The following is a 22,758-nucleotide window of genomic DNA, read 5'->3' on the forward strand; positions in this document are numbered from 1 at the left end:
TAAAATGCTTAAACTTGCTCACTTTTTTCAAATGATTTATTCTATATATTGATCTCTCTTCACCAAAATCTAAAAACAGCTTCTATATATACATAACAATAAGAGTAATAAAACATTTCCAAGCATTCTCATTATTAAAGCCCCCTAAAGTAAAGGAAACCAAATCATCAACAAGAATCAATCATTAATAACTACTGAGGTATTTACAATGCTTATTATCTTCAAAACATACTCATTTACGAACATCTTTCATTTCTTCAAGGTATCAAACTCTTACTTAAGTTGAATCTTCCACACTTTGATATTTAATGAAACATATTATCGAAGGTTATTAAAGCTATATTTGACGTTTTTACATTTCTGACATGTCTAAACATAACGATAACTACAAATAACTAATACATTATATATTTATCTTTTGCATTCCATTCTTTCCATGCCTTTAATTATTCTACAATCTCAAGATTACTTGGTGCTGATTTCTTATTTTCACCTAAAACAAACTCATAGACAATTTTTAATAAAAAATTTCATCATACAAAACCTCCATAATAGATAGTTGTTTTTGTCTCAATAACTGGATTTTCATTGTTCTCAACCATTGTTACGCAACCAAGTATCAACCAACAAGCAAAACTTCTAAAATCCTTTATAAGATGTGCATAACAATGAAGTAGATATCCATTTTCACTAACAACTTACTATTGTATACAATCTACATGTTTATAAACAAGCCTTATGTTACTTCTTAACAGATACCATAAAACATACAAATTTGAAATATATAACCTATATACATCAAAATGACTAACACACCCAAAATTACGTTATGTTCTCAAACTATTATCCACAACATTATGAGACTAAAACAAGGTCTAAAATGACCTCAAATGGCTAAAAACACAAGTAAACCCTAAAAGGCTTATTTATAAAATACACACAACAATCTGAGATCTTACTCTACTTTTAGTATCTCTACTAACACTATCCACTAGAAAGAGAGAATGAAAAAGCTTGTTACTTATAACTTACTTGCTTGAATCCTTGTTTCTTTTTTACTTCAACCTTCAAAACTAGCCCTTCACAATGATACTACTTTGATACCATGTCATGAATTGCATGGTGAGGAGACTTGCTTAAGTTATTAAACTGAACACACACCATGCACAAGAGAAAGCTCGCTAAAAAACACAAGACGAGAAACAATTTCTTACTAGTTTTTTCTTTCTTCTTACACACAATGTAATATCTGGATGGTTTTATTAGGTTTGAAGGGGTTTGCTTTTCCTGCCTTGTCAAAAGATGCCTCTCCTTCAAAAAGGAAAAGGATTACATAGCACTTTCTATTGTCAAAAAGATGGACCCCATTTCCATTTCTAGAGTGGATTTCAAGAGAGGAGACCACCCAGCCTGTATTCACTTGAAAAGCTTTTCTCATGTGGAAACCGAAAACCACTCCATCTGAACAAGAATGGTTTCAAAGTTTTAAGAGGAAAGTTGGAACTGCAACAAGTAGATCATGATTCACGAACACCTAACCAATGATTGTCAAAATACTACTCTGACCTGCCACAAGCTGAGCGTGCACAATATTTAAACACTAACTTTCACATATTCCAACTAGTACTGATCATAATGCATCTTGCAATACAAATATAGAAAGAATCTCTGAAGCTTGTGGAATCTCGCAGGAGCACCAACAATAGATTTGGAACTTCCAAAACTCTTTGGACGTTTGAAGTGTCTAACAAATAAGATCAGCATTGATGGACATCTAAGATTCTAAATAATAAATCCTTCACAATTTTCCAAAACTGCCACATTCTGAATGTGCACGTTGACCAGAAATTAACTTGTACATATTGCAGCTCGTACTAATCACAATGCATCTTTAGGAACTACCATACAAAGAACATTTGAAGTTCAGACATGAATGCCTACTCAATGTTTGATTTGGTAAAAAGGAAACTATGCACAACTGAATCTTACACAACCACCAACCATAGCTTCGAAACTCCCAAACCAGCTGCAAGTATCTGAATGTATTGACCTAATCATGTACAAAAACTCACAGGTATGGGTGTTTGCTCAAGGACAGGTGCTCACAATATTAGGAGAGTGACTTTGTGAGGAATGTCAGAGGTAGGCCCCACATCTGCTATAAGCACATAATAACACTAGTATGAGCCTGTGAGGTAGGCTTGATCTTGCATGTGAATGAAGTGCTTGTCTATTGAACAAGCCACATCTTACAGTTAACTACAACATTTCACCAGTGATCACGTAAAATGTTTAGATTGAGCAAAAGAGAACCTTGTGAAGGTGAAACACCACCAAGATGGTTGCATCATGACATGGATCTATGTATGATTGAAACAGACAAGCCACAAACTGTCAAACAAATAATAACCTAGGAGTAGGAGCTCCATTTCATGTGATTTAACTCGCTTACGTTGAGACAACATACATCTCTATAGATTCAACCAAAAAAGAGAATCAACTAGTATAGCTGTTTTGAGCGGAAATAGTACAATCCTAAACATATCCAACTGTTTGCCATGAAAGCCTAGGCATTTGTATAATACAAGTATGATTGTACCCTGAAAAATCTTGCCCTCGCACATCAACGCTGGTCTGTCTGAAGAGTCTGCTCTCTGGTTGCCTGCTGCATGACTGGAATTTTGCAAAAATGACAACATTGATGAGATAGGTCCCAAATGTTTACACCTAACCAATATTTACCTATGACCCAGAAACCAACCTTGTGCTGGAGAAGGCAAAGTCCGAATTGCATAGAGCCCTGCTTGGCCTTGTTGATGCTGAGAGACTTCAGCCGACGGATGTGCATATCCAGAACCTACATAGTGCCTTGGTGATTGCTGCATCATACCTGAGCTCTGTTGCTGCTGCTGCTGTGAGAGAGAATGCGGCAGTCTCTGCTGCTGTGAGAGAGAGTGCGGCTGCTGAGTGGAGGGGAGAGGATGCTGCAACTGCTGTGATTGATGCTGCTGTACTTGTACCTGCTGCCGAGGTGGATGCTGTTGCTGCTGCTGCTGCTGCTGGGGAGGTGTTTGAAGCTGCATTTGCACTTGAGTTTGTTGCTACATAAAGACACTAACACCATCAGTTCCACAACAGGATTTCTCTCAAGCAAAATAGCAACAATGCTTTCGCACTTGCAGAAACACAAAACCAGGATCCTACAAAGTTGTTACTAGCTTTGAGAAAAGCCTTTGAGAAAAGCAGAGCTCCTGCTTTAATGATTTTAGCAGGTCTTCGAATTGGAGGATCAATCATCTTCATTTCTCGAATATCTATCCATTAAATCTCTAGAATGACTTAGTTTTCCAAAATTAAAGTCTGCCCTTCACAACACCATCAGTTCCACAACAGGATTTCTCTCAAGCAAAATAGCAGCAATGCTTTCGCTCTTGCAAAAACACAAAACCAGGATCCTACAAGGTTGTTACTAGCTTTGAGAAAAGCAGAGCTCCTGTTTTAATGATTTTAGGAGATCTTCGAATTGGAGGATCAATCATCTTCATTTCTCAAATATCTATCCATTAAATATCTAGAATGACTTAGTTTTCCAAAATTAAAGTCTGCCCTTCACATTTTGAAGCCCTAGGCCTTGCTGCATATTTATGAGCGTGCACAAGCTTTGAAAAAAATCTATTCCGCCAGAATTATCACCCTTTTATGCTTTGTCATGCCAACCTCAAATCTTAGTGGACATGTTCAAGTCACTTAACCATCTGCAGTGCATGTCCTTTACACAGCGAAGCCCTAGGTCCCACTCAATATCTTATTTTTCATTTGAGGCCCCAACAAAAAAGAAATTTGTTTGTGAACCTTGAAGAGTGAGGTCCAATCTCCTCCAAGAGCCTTAGACATCATGTACCAAGGGCTACTGTTCCCAGACTACTGATTTCTAGCCATCCTCTAAAGTTCCTTAAATGCGTTAAGAAAAATCACAGTTTCACCCCTTCTGTCTGTGCAAGTGGGGTCCTCATGTCTCCTCTGGGTATCTCTCTAAATTTATGTCGTCTTTTGAAAGCACAAATCTGGAATCTATTACTTCACCTTCACCAAGAGGCAAGCAGTTCTTTATGCTACCATGGACAAATCTAAACTTTCAAATTCTCAGCACCATTCTCAATAGGTATGTTAAAACCTCTTTCTTCCTGCTAGTAGTTGATCTGATTGGATACAAAAAACCCTGACAGATCCGCCTGATTGAAAGACCCTTTTCCCCACTAATATACAAATTACTAAAGAATGTGAGGCATTGAGAAGATTGTAGTCTTGGAATCTCCATACCATGTATTGTTGGTACTGATTTGGGAATGTAACTTGCCGCTTGGAAGGAGGTTCCAAACCCTCCCCTGCATGAGTGTGGTTTGAGGCAACCACTTGACCATCAGGTACATCATTCTTTGTGCCACGAGCAATCTTCAACTTAGTTTTTCGTGCTTCCCTTAGTTTTCCAGCGTTCGGATCTGATGAAAGTTTTTTTCTGATGTGAACACGAACATATTAGCAAATTACAACAAATCTAACAGGAGTAAACATATATAGAGTAGAAGCATTTGTGTACTTCACAAAAAAGAGAAGCATTGTATGGAACTTATCTGATTCTAAGAATAAAAAATTCACCTAATGGCCTGTTCATGCTTTCTAGATATTGAGCATATTTAAAATGTCCCCTTCCCACTCCTTTCTCAATTTCATTTCATCCATCTTTGAAAGAGGTTTATTTGTATATCAGCATAACTTTGGCAGAAACTGAGGTTAGAGTATTTATGTGTATGTCTTCACTTGTCAACCTGAAGCTCTTTATTACAACTGGAGCATCTGCTGTACTATATATACCGCATGATAGCTTTAAAGACAATTTACACTCTGCCATGCAAATTATCCCCCACAGTTCATTTGGCTCATTCACTTTCTTGAGCAAAGTACTTCGCAATTTTCTCCACCCTCACTTTTTCAACCTTGCAAGTTTCTCCCTATAACATCCTTGAACATCCGGATGGGCACTAGTAGCATTGGTCATAGTAGTCATGAAGCGACTTAGTGCAAATGCATAAAGGACACTCTAGGGTTAGGGCAGCCAAGTCCTACTTACAGGACTCAAGGCTCTATTGTGCACAAAATTGGGTGGGCTTGTGTCGTTATCTTTGTACAGGTTGGATCCTAAGGGGTGTTTCATTTGTATCAAAGTGCAAACCTACAATTTGGCACAAGATCTAATGATGTCCATAAAACCACTTTTGCTCATGGAACCAAGTCCTACTTATAGGACTCAAGGCCCTATTGTGCATAATATTGTGTGCTCACAACTCTTAGACTCATGGCCGTTAACCAACGCGTTCATACACCAAAATGGTGTGGACTAGTGGTATGGAACGCCAATCCTTGGAACATGGTCAAGACCTAGAGTGTTACTAGCTCCTAGGCTCAAGGGTGAGACCATTTGGCTCTGTGGCTGGGAGATGAGTCTGACCTCCAATCCCTTGTATTCGTAAATATGGGTTGTGTTGTATCTCATGTGCAAGTTGGATCTTGCGGGGGCATTTCACTCCCCCTATCTCCCTTGTACTTTCAAACACACTTGACTATGCCAAGAAATTATCATAAGCCTATGAACGAAAGTATTTTGTGTATCATTAAAAGAGAACTTGTGAAAGGTAAAGTTTCTAGAAGCTACTCAGTAACATTCAGTTACTACACTTTTGAGGATTTTTTCTTGGAAAACAATTCTAAATTCCAAGATCTTAAGGTGTCTTCTATGAAGAATTGGGATCCTAATAAGAGGTTAACTTTGCATCAATAACTAATTGGCAAAGAGATGCTCAGCCATTTCTTATTATATACACTAAACTTGTGAGAGTGTGCACCAGAATGGATCAGAAACACAAAGACAAAGGAACAAAGAGAGACTACAAGAAAAGAATAATGAAATTTGCATTGAACAAAGAAGAATGTTGATACAAACGGGAAAGCAAGAGACTGATCAGTCCTTGCATCAACCAATGGCGTCAATGAGGACACCACATCAAGCTAATGACGATGGCAGCACCAAGCATGGTGGAGATGGAGTGTCAAAGTGTGCACCTGCTGGAGAGAGAAGACTGAATGAGGTATTCTACCAAGCAAGGTGGTTCTATACGTAATGTACGGCACGTATAGATACATACTATATGTCGTTCTGTATGGATAAATTTTTTATGTACGTAAAAATACGTACCTTTGTAAAAAAATAATAAACAAGAGGATATTTTAGGGTGTTTCCCACTGTACATTAAGCATAAAGATATATACATTCCCTACTTAGTACTTATGACCATGTCACATCACAATTGAAACCTTTAAGCATTAAACATTTAACACGTGCATAACACTGAATAGTGAAAACTGAAATTTGAGACTATCAAACTAACATTGAGAAAGTCTACATGATAAAGAGCCAAAACATAACACAGTACACTGCATCAAACAACGTACAATTGCTAACAAGGAAGTTAGGAACAATCCACCAAGGTGACAAATGTCAAGTCAAGATGGCTCCTAATAGAGCATACATATGTCATAAATAAAAACATCCAACTGAAATATATGAAAATTCAAAATTTTTATATCTGACTGTAGTCACTAGTGCCCACAGTCCACTGCCTAGGCTCTAGCAAAACTCATGATCAGAAGAGGACGATGATGAGGCTGAAGAGAGCATGTCTCCATCCGCCACGACATTGTCATCGTCGTCAAAGTCTAGCTCTACCATCACAAGGCCTGTAGCCTGGATCGCATCACCTAGATCCTCCTCCTCCTCAGTGCGAATGAGACGAACTGCCTCATTCGCACGTCGCCGAGGAGTCCGAATGGGTAGCTTCCCTCTGCGAATGCCTTTCCGTCGAGCACTCTCTGGATTTGCAGCTTGCTCACATAGTGGAATGCTATAAGCACGTGTGCGTGACCTCGTCACACGCCTATCCACCTCCTCCATCTCTCTATGAAGCATACGCAAAATCTCCTGCTCGTCCAAAATATGCTGGTCCTCATCTGTGATCGGATGATTCGGATCAGCCACCAACTTTATACGTGAGGAATCATCCTGTTCAAGATGGTAACATAGCATACATTTGTTAACATTGAACAATAATGTAAATTTTAAATACTAATATAGAGATATAATATTTCAAACATGTAAATAGCTACTAGTTCGAACCTACTTGGGTGTCCCCAAGGCATGGTAGGCGCGCACAAGCCTCATATTGGCCCTGCAATACACTAACTTCTCCAATTGAGAAGTGCTAAGGCGATTCCGGATCTTTGTATGAATCAAAGAATAAACACTCCAATTCCGCTCACAAGCACCCGCTGAGCAATCCTGCATTTGCAGGTGCCATTGGCTTGATAATTGCCATTGCTACACTTGAGAGAGTGAAAGAGAGAGAGAGAGAGAGAGAGAGAGAGAGCATAGAGAGTGAGTTACCTGTGACAGGATACATAGAGCCAAATAAGTTAGACGTAGAAGACCTTGCCGACCATAACTCTGCCACCATGTGAGAGGAAGACTAGTAGCCTCCGAACGCAATGCCACCGCCCGTGAAAATGATGGTCCCAAGTTATTCATGAAGCTACACATCTCTGCATCTATTTGAAGCTGCTTCTCCTCATCAAAGATACGTGCGATGAACTTGTCTTTCAATTGCATGAGATGCTGCTCATGGAACAAGCCTGGGGTCTTGTAGAAAGGATGGAGTAAAGCAAACATCCCATGAATGGGACGACTCATAAACTTCCACCGACTCTCTACAAGAGTCAAGATATCATATCGACTGCAAAAATTAGCAACATCAAAGTTTAGACACATTGCAAGGCCAATGCATGTGTTGTACTATATAGCCTATACATTAAAATTTAATAATAAGTAAATGGCACATAGAAACAAGGAACACCCGTTCCGGGCCTTAGGAACGGATTAACGCGTTCCGGCATGTGTCTACCAGCGAAACGCCCATGGAACGTTCCTGCCCGTTCCCAGCCCCGTTCCGCACCGTTCCGGCTGTTCCAGCAGCCGTTCCCTAGAACTGCAGCAAGCGTGGACAGACGACTGGAGCCGACTGCTGTGCAATACGTAACAAGCAATAGCTTCACGCGACGGGGCGACTGCACAGCGGGCATGGTGGCCAACGCGTAACGGCGAAAGGAGGGCGTCACAGCGCACGACTGACGGGTCCGTTGACCCGTAGATTTTTTCAAAAATTCAATCTTTTTCTTGAAATCTCCTTCACCCATTGATGGGTTTTCGCACGCATGAGCACAAGATCTCTTATCTGTTCAAAATTGGCTCAGAAATTTGGGGCTTTTCTCAAATCTGGAGATCTCAACACAGAATTGGACAATTTGACTCAGAAATTGCAAAGTCGGTGCACATCTACCTGGGAATTTTGGGGCTTTTCACATTTTAGTGAAATTCTTTCAATTTCACTAAAATTAGTGTACGCAGGACTTGGAAAATTTGGGGATTTGTCCAGATTTGGTGCAAGCAAGATGCAACAGTGATATCATGCCACCCTTCTCACTTCCACCATGCAATCTTCCAACTAACTCTCTCTATGCTCTCTCTCTCTCTCTCTCTCTCTCTCTCTCTCTCTCTCTCTCTCTCTCTCTCTCTCTCTCTCTCTCTCTCTCTCTCTCTCTCTCTCTATATATATATATATATATATATATATATATATGCCGTTCCCTCCGTTCCCGTTCCCTAACTTTAGGCGTTCCCCCTGTTCCGAGGGGTCCCGTTCCCGTTCTCCGTTCCTGGTAACTATGAAATAGCATATGCAAGCAGCCATAAAGAAGTACAAGAACAAAATCTAGTACTTACCGCTGCTGGGACAAGGCTTGGCATGCTGTGATATGGCTCTTCATCTGCATGAAGAGGTGATAAACCAGACCCAATATGGAGCCCTCCATGTCCATGACTCGTAGCATCACATACATGGGCTGCAAAGCCACTATCAAATCCTGCACCTCTGTCCAAAAAGACTCATCTAGGATATGCCTTTGAATGGCTTTGGTCGCCTCTTTTTGTGCATGAGGCCCTCCACTTTGGGTCCACAACTGTCTGCAAAAGTGGATCCCTAAGCTTGAAGAGCCTTTGCAACACCAAAAACATGTATGCAAATCTGGTCTTGGAGGGCCGCACCATATCTAGATTACTGTGGCTACGAAAGATGGCTAAATCTTGATGCTTCTTTCGAAAGAATGTGGTCATCCTAGTAGCATCTGAAACTCTGGACTGCACCCAAGGTAGTTTGCCTATGTCCTCCATAAGCAAGTCTAGACAATGGGCTGCACATGGAGTCCACACACTGTGTGGGAACTCCGCCTTCACCATTTTTTCCATTGCCTTGCAATTGGATGCATTATCTGTAACAACTTGGACCACATTCTCTTTACCAATCTCCATGATGGCTGTACGAATATGCCCATAGATAAACTCACCTGTGATCTTCTCTCCTGCCTTCCCTGCATCTACAGCGCGCAAGAAGTAAGTACCAAGACAAGAGGAGACAAGTATATTTATGATGTGCCACCTGCGTATATCACTCCATCCATCAAAGATGATGGTGCATCCAAACTGCTGCCAGCCAGCTTTCACTGGGACCAATGCCTTATCTATTAAGGCCTTTTGCTCGTCAAGTGCAGTGGTACGCATTGTTTTGTAATCCAGCCCACACCATGAATCTGTAGCACTAGCACCCACTTGGGCAATGGCCCTAACCATCCTCTTCCACTGCTCAGTCCTTAAGACATTGAAACTAATGTTGCACTCAATGAGAGTGCGAGCAATCTCCATCTCAGCCACCTTCTGACGCTCTCTTACCCAAGACTGAGAATGCACACGTGAAGACAAGGTGGTTTGCCTAGGCACATGCACATCATTAGAACCTTCCTCCTCCTCCTCCTCCTGCATGACACGAGCCCTCTTCCTACTAGCAAATGGCTGCACTGAGGCAACGGGCTGACACAAAACTCTCCTCTACCTGTATAGGAGGATCACCAAACTCCCCAATAAGAGCATCGTGCAAGGCGTCTTATGTTTTCTAGGATCCTTGGCCTTTTGCTGCTGCCCCCATTGCTGGGAAGTTCTCAGCAATCAACTTCTCTCGGACAGCTTTTGGCGCCTTCTTGCACGCGCTACAGTTGTTTGTGCAATTGATGCCTATCAAATGCTTCACCACATGCGTAATTGTACTGGTCAATGTGAAATTGCAAAACTTGCATGACCACCTGCGACTACCTGAACTAGCTTGCCCGAGAGTGTTGATGATATGGAGTATATTGGTATACTCCTTCCAATAGGGATTGACTGGTTTCGGCATGATGGCTCCTCGAGCAAGATAAGAGAGAAAAACATCAGTAAATATGTGCATGCACGTGCACAAGAATCAACGCGAGCGAGCGTGCGCGTGCAAGAGAGAGAGAGAGAGAGAGAGAGAGAGAGAGGAGAGTCCATTACGAGAGAGAGAGAGAGAGAGAGGCTCCAACATGCATGAATGTGAGCCCACAGAGAGAGAGCGCGCAAAGAGAGAGAGACACATAGAGACAAGACGTACCTCATCTGTGCACGCTGGCGCCTCCTGTAGCTCACATAACCTGCAAACACTGAAACAGTGAATATGTTTGGGGCTTTGTCTCAATTTGCCCAGGAAAATCCACAAATAACCAAGCAATGCAGAAATCGTTATGCACATCACGTTTTGGGCCCCAAATTTTACATGAAAAAAATGATCACGTTTTTTATGTTCCATACGTACACAAAACGTTTTTTATGTTCCATACGTACACAAAACGTACGATCAGTACGTACCGTACGGTAATGATCCGTACGTAAGTACTGAACCTACCTTGCTACCAAGTGTGGGATGGGAAGGCAATAAATAGCCATACATGCCCTAAACTGGCTGCTTGCAACAATGAATGCCATAAATACTGGCTGACCAACATTTAATGCTAGTCACACTTGAAAAATGCCAAAAAAAATGGCATGTGGCCACAAAAAACCCCAACAAGCATGGGCAATGTCCGACAAGTGAAGGAAAACTAAGAAATGCAAAAACTGACGTGGAAATGCACACAGGATGTCAACAACTGAAGGAAATGCATAGAAATGCAATCTGGCAGTCACTCGAGAGTGACTAGCCTCCCCCATCAAAACACGTGACAGACATGTCAAAGCTCCTAACATCCTCGCCTGACTCAAACTAAGGCTCACAAGCAGGAGATGACAAGGCATAACAAACATGACTACTAACAAAACTATGCCAAGAAATTACCATTAGCTCTTGAACTAGAATAACTTGTGTATCATTAAAAGAGGAACTTTGAAGCTACTTGGTAAAGTTCAATAACTACACTTGAGGGACTGTTTCTAGAATTGCTTCTAGCTTCTAGATCTTAAGGTGTCTTCCATGATAGACTCATCAAAGGAGGTGCAACAAATTGTTTTGTTTTTCTCAATTTTGCATCATTGACTACATTGGCAAGGAGATGTTGGATTGTTTCTTCATTAAGTAATTGTCTCCTTGAATTGTTTCAGAGTCCTTGGACGAGGGGAACAATCAACAATTGCCATTCCTTGTAGTCCCATAGATGAGGACAAGGAGAAGCTACTATTCGAAATGTTCCCGGATTCCTCATATATCTGAGTTGCTTCCTTCCAATTATTCTACCTAGGTTGAATAAGTTTGTGGAGGAGTCCAAAATTTTGATTAGAAAAAACAAAAAGGCTTTCTTCCTACAACAATTCTCTAAACATCTATCCTTTAATTACCCACCTCTCTACTACAATTTAGCCACATTGAAGGACCAGTCTGCTTCTTATTCAATGTTGACCAGCCCAATTCCTTGACAAGGTCCATTATGTAACATATTTGAAAAACTAAGTTGGACGTCAATGACCATTACCACTCAAATGTACATGAGGCTCTAGAACATAGTCTAGTTTGCCAGCTTACTCGTTTGTTTTTAGTACATCGTTATAAGCAAGTGGATTTTCTACTTCTAAGTAGCTTATCTACCTTTCTAGATAGCAAGTGCAGGAGAAGTTTCATGCATTGTGTAATCTATTCATTGACCATCCCCAGTGCACCGCAGCTTTGTTCCACATTCAAGCAAGTGGTGAATCCTATCAGTTTTTCCTGCCTTCGTGCAAATTCACTGACTCACATTGCATTTTGCTGTCCGTAAGTGCTAAAAAGGTTGCTTCTGGGACAAACACAAGCTGAAACAAGAGGACAGCAAACAGGCCAAATGAACCAGCTCATTACAATGTACTTCAAAGCAAGTTACAACAGACTTCTGGCTGACAATGCAAGCAGGAGCTGGAGGGAGAATTGGGCCTTGGTCCTTTGGGACCTAGTAACCCACAACTGCTCGTAACTTTCATCAGTTCTAGAATCGTACTTCACAGCTCACCCTACAAGTTGCCCATTAAGCTTTTGAATGTCACACTGGCATCACAGCATCAAGGCTTAGAAGAGGCAACACTAGGGAATTCAGCGATGGGTCAGCCCCCACCCCCAAAAAACCAAAAAAATTGTTCCCTAAGAAAGATGTCCATTGTGACTGCTTCCCTGCTCTAGAATGCAAGTCACAATAAATCCAAAGCACATAATAAAGCTGAACAATAGCATTGTACACAATGTTTGATACTTCTTAGAGCTGCCATAAAACTGAATGTGCCTTCATCAATTTGTAGTCTTACAAGAGATCCAGCTGCCATTGGCTGCTGAAGGTCCAAAACTGTGTCTCCTCACACTCCAAGCACACTACACGCATAGACATGAGTAGGGAGTTCATACACTCCCCTGCAAGCTTATCCCAAGTCTTGTTTAACATGCATAGGTCACTTGGGTGAAACATGTGTACAGTAGTTCAAAAACTACGTTTTAAATGTGAAACAGTCGTAATATAAGTCAAGACCTGACCTGGTGAGGTAAGCATGTACTGCATGTGCAAAACCTGGCTTGTAGGAGAACAGCAGACCACGAAGTAGCTTTCCATCGATATTTGTCTCAATTGTATAGCCGTAATGGAATACATCAGTTATCTTTGCTTCAAAAATCTTCTCCCCCACTGGTTTAGGCTCGTAGAAGGGAAACTTCTCACCAGGTGGACCTGTCAATTAAATCAATACATTAGATCAGGCCAGATTGTCTTCATTGCACAACATGACAGGTCTCCACAACTTTTTGCAACATTTATTGTTTGTAAAGTTAGGGCCTCTTAACGCCTTTAGGCATCCATCGCAGATTTTCATAATTTTTGTAACATCTTTTTTAGTTTGTAAGGTTAGGACACAGGCTACAGCCTAATACAGTAGATGGTAATGGCTGGAGCTTAAGAAGATCAATAATTTTATACTCATTCTGAGACCTGACAAGCTTAAGTAGGTAGGCTAATGAAGCACGTGAAGGCTCTATCAAAATAATTTAAGTATACGGCATAGTAGATAAGCTCTTGCATACCAACTGAAGGAGTGGGTGTTGTATTTGATGGTGCCCTGGTTTTTACTTCGACAGAGGGTGGAAGTACTTCTTTTTCCACCTCAGAACTCTTTAGAACCAAGTGATTCTCCGAACGCCTCTCTAGCTCAGGACTTTTTACAACTAACTGGTTTTCCTGTCGCTTCCTCTTTAGTTCCTTCCGCAGAGAGTACTTCTCTGGCCGTTCATCTTGCCCCTTCTCTGACTGCAACTCTGCATTTAAAAAAGTTAGCCGGCAGCCAAGTGCAGCACCTTAGCCTTGAAAACATGTTGCCAATATGTAGGCTTAAACTGTCAGATTTTCAGGCACAAAAAATTGATTATGCACAATGTAAAAATGCACATACCCGTGTCCAGATAGTACATGTCATCAAGGGCCTCAAGATTTTCATTACATCCGCCAATGAAGACAAGGATTCCGGTTTTAGCATCTATGCAGTCTCCTGCCACAGCAAATCTAGCAGAAGGACCTATGCCTGTTGTGACTACTTTGGTCCACACACCAGTCTCTGCATCATTCCATGTTTTCAGAACAACAGAACAAAAAGATTAGCATATAACTGAGAAAAACTGGAAGCAAACTTAGGCAGCACATGGCGAAGCTGTTGATGCACATCCATGGTCACACCAGAAACAAAAACCATAAAGTTAGAGGCCTCACCTATGTTGAGCATGTGCAGATCATCAAACAGTTTTCGGTCATCAGTGAAACCACCAAAAACAAAGATGTGCTTCCCAACAGATACGGTAGCATGACCAGCTCTCGGCGTCAGTATCTGTCCACTGGTCTGGAGCTCCCTCCACTCCATAAGATCTGTCAAAACAGTAACCAATTTTGAAATGAACTTCTATATCAATACAAGAGGACATAAGCATTCCCAATAATTTTCACCTGTGTCAAGTATGTGAACGTCAGATAGATAAGAGTCCGAGGCATCTTCACCACCTAATACTATAAGCTTGTTATTCCAAGCTGAGCAGGTATGACTATCTCTAGGAGCTGGAGCAATGCCTTTGGTTGATGCCTTTGTCCAGACCATTTTTACTGAAGCACAAACAGTAACGCTTGGTCAATCCAAAGGAGAACTCAAGCAAAAAATTCAAAACATACTCCTGATTTAGATTGACTTACTTGTATCTAATATATGCAGATCATTAAAATAGATCTCTTCTGAGTCATCGCCGGTCTTCCCACATCCACCAAAAATATAAAGATTGTGCCCAATAAGAGCGGCACTATGCCCTTCTCGTGGATCAGGTCCATCCCCCTCAACTTGTGGTTTTGACCAGGTGTTTGTTACTGCACAAATATTTACCCAGAGACACTTTGGTTAAGATTGGAGTATAGAAAGAGTTCCCTATCAGGCTTTTAACTAGCCAATCAATTTAAGCTGTAAATTCTCTACATAAGATAAGCAAACAGGCTTTGAAGCCAAGGAACTAATACACTGAACTACTGGGTAAAACTTGAAGGGTTCTTTTTGTATGATGTAAGCTTGTTTCAACCAGGTCACAAAGATACTTAAGGCATTAAGGGCCCCTACAACAGTTTTGACGTTCAAATACAGATGTACAGTTGCCAAGGTTGCACACTTCCTATCAGAATGACAATCAACCAGCAGCAACAACAAAAAATTAGGTTTGCACACCCATCTCCTGCAACCCAACAAAAAGGGCCTAAAAACTCGAATCCATACCTGTGTCTAGGATGTACAGATCCTGTAAGGGGCTCTTTCCATCCGTCCCTCCAAACACATACAAAGATGCCCCAACTGTAGTACAGCTGTGACTGTCTCTTGATGATGGAGGTGTACCCTTCACCATGGGCTTGCTCCATGTTTGTTTTGCTGCACCTCAAAAAAAAAAAGGGGTCAGAATGCCAATTTTAAAAAAAGGTGCAATCATAAAAACCTGAAGTATTTCATGATTGATAACTGATACTTCATGAATCAGCAGGCGTTCAGGCTAGAGACATTCCCATGGAAATAGATCTTCTACACTAACTCAATCGTCTGTTCAAAGCAATTCCTTATTGGGCATTAATGGCACCTATTTCAAAGCAATAATGGAGCAGATCGAGAATAACCAAAATAGTGCCACCTATAACAAGATGTTAGGCTGTCAAAGCAGCATCTATCAGAAGGAAAACTGACTGCTTTCTGGAATATCATGCATGCAGGAAAAATCCGACTGGCATGAGGTTTAGTCCTTTGTTAATTTTGCAAGAGAGCTGCAGTCCCATACATATAATATAGGCCTGTTTTCTTTCAATTTGTCATCAATCGCACCCAACAAAGCCTTTCTTGCCAATGAAAGCAGGAAAACATTGTACATAAGCATTCAAATGTATGCGTGATAAGGAACAAGGGAAACAGACTTTGGCTATCTATCGACATCTAGCCTCCTTGCTTGTAAAGCTTTAGACTGATAACATATAAAAACTACTCTATATACTGTAATAAAGTTTTCTGTTTTGATGAAACTCATATCAGTCTAATAATCACGGCTTAACTTGCAGTCACAAAATTGCTGCAAGTCTCAGACACACAGCTAGATAACCCGCTGTGGGTTCTCACTGCACTCAATTCCTTGCGGAGATATATGTCCCTAATAAGTACGATATTTCAAAATTGAGTCTGAAATGGTATGACTTTTCAATTTGCAAAATGCAGAGAACTATAAAGCTGAGTACTACCACTGCAAAACGCCAAACAATTCCTTTTCAACCACCCACATTGCTACAGTAAGTGTAATCCAAAAGCGGGAAGGAATTTAATCTGGAAATACTGAAGGAAGATCAGACGAAGTCATACCCTACCTGTGTCAAAGACGTGAACGTCATTGGTCTGCCTGTTGTCTTTGCCATAACCGCCGAAGACATAGAGGGATCGACCATTCTTGACAGAGTTGCAAGTGTGACCCCATCGCTTGCCAGGACCAGCAGTACCGCCTTTCCTTCCCGGGGACTTGCGACCCTCGGGTGTCTCGCGAGTCTTGGTGAGGAATCTCACTCTCTCCCATCTCATCCTGCCTGCTTTGCTGTCGTGCTTTCCCTCTCTCTCTCTCTCTCTCTCTCTCTCTCTCTCTCTCTCTGCAGGCTGTTGCCTCGTCCTGAGGACCGCTTTGACTTGATTCTTCTTCTTCTTCTCCTCCTCCTCTGCCGCTCAGGTTGGAACCTGGCAGCCGCTGCTGATTTAATTTGATCACCCGCCAGCAGCAGCACGCCTGCCAAATTCCATGGACAATTCTTCTGATCTTAGTAGCCAAAGATACAAAAACATCGCCTTTTCCTTTTCCCCCTTTGCTACTCTTACCAGCACAGGATTTTTACTTGTTCATTCTTTAGGTTTTGGCCCTTGGGACATTTTCAGGGTCTTATAAAACGGCTCTCTCGCTCTCTCTCCCCGTGTGAAAGATCTTGCTCTCCCTTTCTCTATGCATGATACACAAGACTCGTGACAAAAATAAAACAAGTTCCTAGGTTAAGGCCTACCTCGGACAATCAAGGCAGTGTGAAATATGTCCACCACGGATTTCCTTACACACAAGACACATAATAAATCTAAAGGATGTTGGCCCACTAGAATAAGATTCTACTCTTACAAACAATTGGGCATGGTTCAAGTCCTATCAAACATACCTTGCCTTTAGTACAAAGATGATTGTTGTTTTTTGAGTTGGTACACTAAATCCATATGTATGGCCTTAGCAATATAGACCAAAGGATGTCTCTTAAAAAACTTGCAAGAAAGGTGCAAAATTTCACAAACATCTATGCTCCTACTAGTGAGTTGGACATTAATGCACAAGTTTCATATGGACAGAGCCACAAGAAGAGTTGCCTTGATTAGCTTAAAAAATTGTGGCCTCTACTCTAAGAAGAGGCAAAGCACAATCTGTTGTCATGTGGCTACAAGTTCACTAATGGAAAACATAGAAAAAATTGTTTACCCAGATATTTCATGTATATGCGTACAATATATTATTTGCCCAAATTTTATGAGGTTACAGGTCCAATGAATGAAAGTCGTATGTATGATTATTTGCATGAGGATTTTAACCAACCACATACAAATTATTATTTTTCTAAATTTCACAAAGCGGTATGCAATACTGAGACATAACTCAAAGACTTTTGATAGGTATCTTACAATGCTAGAGAAAGAAACAATGACTTCACTATATTTGAACCTTAGGATATGACAAGTTGGTATATCTCTTGTCCTCCTAAAGAACTAAGAACATGCCTACAAAGTTCAGTAGCAAATCGAGTGAGTACTAGGGATACATGGTGAGTAAGCTTTATTTTACATATAGGAAAATATGACTGCAAATTGTGCAAACTTATTTTGGGGCAATGTCTTATAGAATTTGCCTCTAATGACTACTAAGAAATTTTAAATTGAAATTGAGCTACATTTTCTTTTCAAAAATCTTGGCCACCTAAGCTATGATTGGAAAGTTGGAAAGTTGTGAGTAGTTTAATACATGGCTATCTTGATTGGCAAGCTTTTGAGAAGCACGAAGTGACTAATGGTAGGTGAAAAGCACTAACCCTAAGATTGAGGAGGGTGCCACATGTTGGAGGATGTGTAGGTTTAGAGGGGGTGTATGTCATGTGGCTACAAGTTCAATAATGGAAAACATAGAAAAAACCATTTGCCCAAATGTCATCTATATGAATACATTATTTGCCCTAATTTTTTTAGGGTTACAGGTCTAGTAAATGAAAGTCATATGAAAGATCTTCTTCTTCCATCATGAAGCCATTGAGCCAAAGTTAAACAAAATCCCAAAAGTATATGTATCCTAGATTATTCATATAATGATCCATCAAGTCATGTCAATTGTATCCATCACAAAATTTTTGAGCAAAAAGAGGATATCATAAGACTTGAAGTCAAAGAGCAACTAATCAAAGGAAAGATCGTGAAGAAAAAGAAGTCGAAGAAGGGAGTGGAGACTAAGAAGATTAACAAGAGCAAGGATAGCATGAAGCCTACCAAAGAATATCAAAAGGAAGCCAAAAGAGCAAAAGTGGAGAAAGCCAAGGAGAAAAGAGGATACAACCAAGGCCAAGAGTTAGAAACCACAAGCATCAAATATGAAAATTAAAAATTGGAATGTCCACTCGTGGCACCAATTATGTGGCTAGGGGGACCAAAAGAATCCAATATTTTGAGTTGTATTGCCTACACGTTGTTTGGCACTACATGAGCTAAAGGCCTTGCAGGCATTCAAGGTGGGAACTTACATCCTTAGGTTTAGTGATCTAGAGGATAATAAAGGGAGTGAGCCAGCCTTGAAGTGGAAGCACAAAGTGAAAGCAAGAGCTATGGTGAAAGGAGCAAGAGCGAGAGAGAGAGAGAGAGAGAGAGAGAGAGAGAGAGAACATAAGATGTGAGAACTCCAATAGTCACAATGTGTGACCATCCTTCTCTTAATTCAAATGCCACTGAAAGAATAAAGAATGAAGTGATAGTGATGGCTGCCTGCCACCTATAGGGTACAAGTGTGCAAGCAACTAATACACTGTGCAAGTACTATCAGTGTAACTAATACATGGATGGCTACGCAATAGCACAAGTGCCTTTACTCCCAACAACCTCCCACTTAAAGGCAAATGTGCCCCTAGTGAGGAGAGAACAAGAAAAAAATGTCATCTCAATCCAATGCCCATCGACTTCTTAAGGAAGGCAAAACACTCTGCTGAGAGACTTTTAGTGAGCAAATCTCCAGGATTTTGGTTTGTTGAGATCTTGACAAGCTCAATGGACTTACCCTCAACGATCTCTCTAATAAAGTGGTAACACACCTCAATGTGCTTTGTCTTCACATGGAAGACCGAATTCTTAGCCAACTGAATAGCACTCATGGAATCTGAGTGCAGTGTAGTGACCACATCAGTAATGCCAAGGTCTACCACCAGACGGCCTAACCAGAGAGCCTTTTTGCAAGCCTCAGTAGCTGTAAAATACTCTACCTCTATAGTAGATAGGGCATGCATTTCTGCACCTTGGACATCTAAGAAACAGCACCTCTAACAAAGGTAAAGACATAGCTAGAGGTGGACTTCCTATTGTTTGTATGTCTTGCATAATCAAAGTTAGTGTACCCCACAACTCTTGTATCTTGGCTACCATAACAAATGCATATAGCTACTATGCCCTTTAGGTACCTCATTATACCCTTGACAGCATCCAATGTCATTTGTCAAGTGCAACCATATAGTGTGCCACAACTCCTACTGCAAATGCTATGTCAGATTGAGTGGCTATCATGGCATATATCAAACTGCCCACTGTAGATGTACAAGGGATCTTGGCCATCTCGGCCTTTTAGTCATTAGACTACTGTAGACAATCAGCATGTAACTAACCTCACACGAGAAGGTAAAGGATATCTAATAGGCTTAATATCTTACAGATGAAATTGCTCAAGGACCTTTTGCATGTACTCCTTGTGTGACAAGTAAGGTAGCCTCTTAGAGCAATCGCACATAATGCACATCCTAAGAATATGTGAGACATATCTTATGTCCTCTATCTCTTTGAGATGACCTTTCAAGGCATCCAACTCATCATGAGCACTCCCAACGATCAACATATCATCCACATAGAGTACCAAAATCATAATGTTACTATTGTGAGTCTTCTTTGTATATAAACACATATCCATATCACTATGAAAATATCCATGTAAATGTATAAAAGTATCAAACTTGTGATATCATTCCCTAGGTGCCTTTTTAAGGTCATAAAGGCTATTTCTCAATTTGCACACTAGGTGGTCCCTACCAAGTTTTGCAAAGTCTTTAGGCTACTCCATGTAGATCTCATCATGCAAGCCCGCATGAAGAAAATCCATCTTGACATCCATTCGATAAAGATCTAAGTCAAGTTAGAGTAACCAAAGCATGTACCAAGCATAAGGTAGTCATCTTCCCAATAGGAGAAAAGATTTCATTAAGTCCACACCATGCTCTTGCTTGAAACCCTTAGCAACCAATATGGCCTTGTATGCTAACTTGGGTATCTACGGGTACTTTTCAACTTGTACACCCACTTGCATGGCAAAGCACACTTTCCACTAGGCAAAGAAACCAAATCCCAAGTATGGATTTTCTAGATTGAGTCATACTTTGGCATCATGGTCCTCTCCCAAGAGTGACTATCAACTCTACGCCTAGCCTCATCATAAGTAAGAGGCTCACCAACATCTATCACCATAGCCAAAGGCTCACCCATGCATGTCATACCAGACTTTTATGCATATTATATGTCTGTTTGCCATATACATAATGATCACGACTCAAAATACTTAGAGTCTAGGGATGGAAGGTATTGCAAAAAGCTAGTAAGCATTTTCATTCCTTTTCAAAGACATGTGCCCAAGGTGGCGATGCCAAAGAGATACATATGGAACTATAGCCATAGCCAAAACATGGTCAATTGACCTAGATACAAGTAAGAGATAGAGAGTACTAGACTTTAGCTCATCCAATTCAACCCAATCATTTGCAAATCAATACATTCATGCTTGACACCTATATGTCTCAAAGGCTTAATTTACATTTTTTGCACTAAAACTTACCAAATTTGGGCTTCCAATAGTTGTACCATCCAACTTGTTAATATTAAAGATAGCACTATCATGAGAACCACCAGCCATAATGGGACTAAGAAAGTGCACAAAAGGGCAAAACAAATTGTTGTAATAACTTACAAATCAACCCCAAAGCCACCGCCAAATCAAGTTGAAAACAAGAGGTATTGCTAAAGTAATGAGTTGTCCACAAACTGTAGGCAAGAAACTGTCAAATCCAAGTGATGGCCCTCAAATAGACTGCATAGAACTGAAATGGTAGGCTGCTAAATTGTAGTAATATGCAAACAATCAAATGTGAGCAACCAAGAAAAGAAAAGCCAGGAATAACTTGCACTGAAGACTATCACAACTGTAGTGTGTCAATCACCATACATACAAGAGGCATAGACGTCATGCATAGGGTAGGTCTCAAGGTAAATGAAGAGAAATGCCAAATGCATAACCCACTGGGCAAGGCCTCGGGGGGGTCACTCATGAATATATGTATATATAACGTGAGTTCAAAATAGCCATTCTTATACATTTTTTACCTACAGAAGGGTGTCATATAAAGGGGTTACTTACATATTGAATAGAAAAAGGGTTGTATTTTATTCAAGAAAAATTCACAGATTATGATATTTATAAATAGGCCATGAACGCACGTTATATAGAGAATATATATTTAGTGAACCCCCCGAGGGCAAGGCTCAATACATAATCGAGAAGCATATAAATACCACTGACAACACTTTGACAGACATAAGTGCCAGGTCCAAGACAAAAGATCAAATCAATCCATGATAGGATAACTGCATCTAATGAGTATCAAGAGAGCACGTACATGTCACAAATGAGTCCCACTATCTCACTGTAATAAGCTCAAGCTCAATTGAATAACCAAATGCTTTATGGTACATCCAAGTGTCAAGTAGCAGCTCCCACTAGAACAAAAGTCAAATACTAGATGAGCAAGCAAAGCTCAAAACCGCATGTGAGTGGCATCCATACATCCAAGATCCAAGTAACAGACATCAGAAGCATCAAACCCAATGTAGTTGGCAAAGCTCTTAGTATAGCATCCAATGAAGTAAGTGACAGCCAATGTCATGTGTCCAAGCTCCAAGATAGCTCAAGTGTAAGTCAAATGCAAAGCTCAACGTCCGTCATAACACAACCAAGAATGTAGCATCCATATCAGAATTCATCTAACAAATGGCTCATGTATCATCCAATGATGAGAGTCATGAAGCGTCTCAAATGAATTCTTTCTATGAGAAATGACAATCAAAGTCAACGAGACCAAGCTTCAATCTCAGCCTAAGAGCATTCTCAAAGCATAGCCAAGTATGTGGCATCAACCACAGATATCAGTGTAACATGTTGAGTAGTCGATAAACATCAACAAGCAATAGGTATGAAGTTTTCCTGACAAAATAGCATTCAACCTTGCTTATTACAGTAGTGAAAATCTCTGTAAAACCAAGCAAATGAGTACTCAAATTTGTCCAAGTAGCATCCAAGACAATCTCATGACATCTTTGAGCTTTAGGGTACCGTATGAGTATCAGCAGACATAAAAAAGAGCTCCAACCTTTGAGAATATGCTATCTCAGAT

At 40.6% G+C, this 22,758-nt stretch overlaps 2 protein-coding genes and 1 pseudogene across 3 annotated transcripts; all 3 read right to left on the reverse strand.

Moving 5' to 3' along the window:
* Positions 1-1,265: 1,265 nt before the first annotated feature.
* LOC148036799 (uncharacterized) lies at positions 1,266-16,909 on the reverse strand. Of its 2 annotated transcripts, XM_087675689.1 has the most exons (12): positions 16,372-16,909; positions 15,251-15,400; positions 14,686-14,853; positions 14,446-14,598; positions 14,215-14,367; positions 13,901-14,062; positions 13,536-13,766; positions 12,996-13,185; positions 4,321-4,516; positions 2,762-3,101; positions 2,600-2,673; positions 1,266-1,461 (listed from the first exon to the last, which is right to left on the reverse strand). In XM_087675689.1, exons 1-11 carry the CDS (start codon positions 16,577-16,579, stop codon positions 2,624-2,626), a joined length of 2,001 nt encoding a protein of 666 aa, XP_087531815.1. In that variant the 5' UTR covers positions 16,580-16,909; the 3' UTR covers positions 1,266-1,461; positions 2,600-2,623. The 2 variants fall into 2 exon arrangements, with proteins under 2 accessions (XP_087531815.1, XP_087531814.1); XM_087675688.1 differs by lacking the exon at positions 1,266-1,461 and having other exon boundaries at positions 2,398-2,673.
* On the reverse strand, positions 4,523-7,114 carry LOC148036800 (uncharacterized). Its single transcript, XM_087675690.1, has one exon. It carries the CDS (start codon positions 7,019-7,021, stop codon positions 6,683-6,685), a length of 339 nt encoding a protein of 112 aa, XP_087531816.1. The 5' UTR covers positions 7,022-7,114; the 3' UTR covers positions 4,523-6,682.
* LOC148036801 (uncharacterized) lies at positions 7,875-12,988 on the reverse strand (annotated as a pseudogene).
* Positions 16,910-22,758: the final 5,849 nt, after the last annotated feature.

Source organism: Lygodium microphyllum, chromosome 4 (genome assembly GCF_053477565.2).
Source record: "Lygodium microphyllum isolate KBCC chromosome 4, Lygodium_microphyllum_v1.1.10, whole genome shotgun sequence".
NCBI classification, from domain to species: Eukaryota; Viridiplantae; Streptophyta; class Polypodiopsida; order Schizaeales; family Lygodiaceae; genus Lygodium; species Lygodium microphyllum.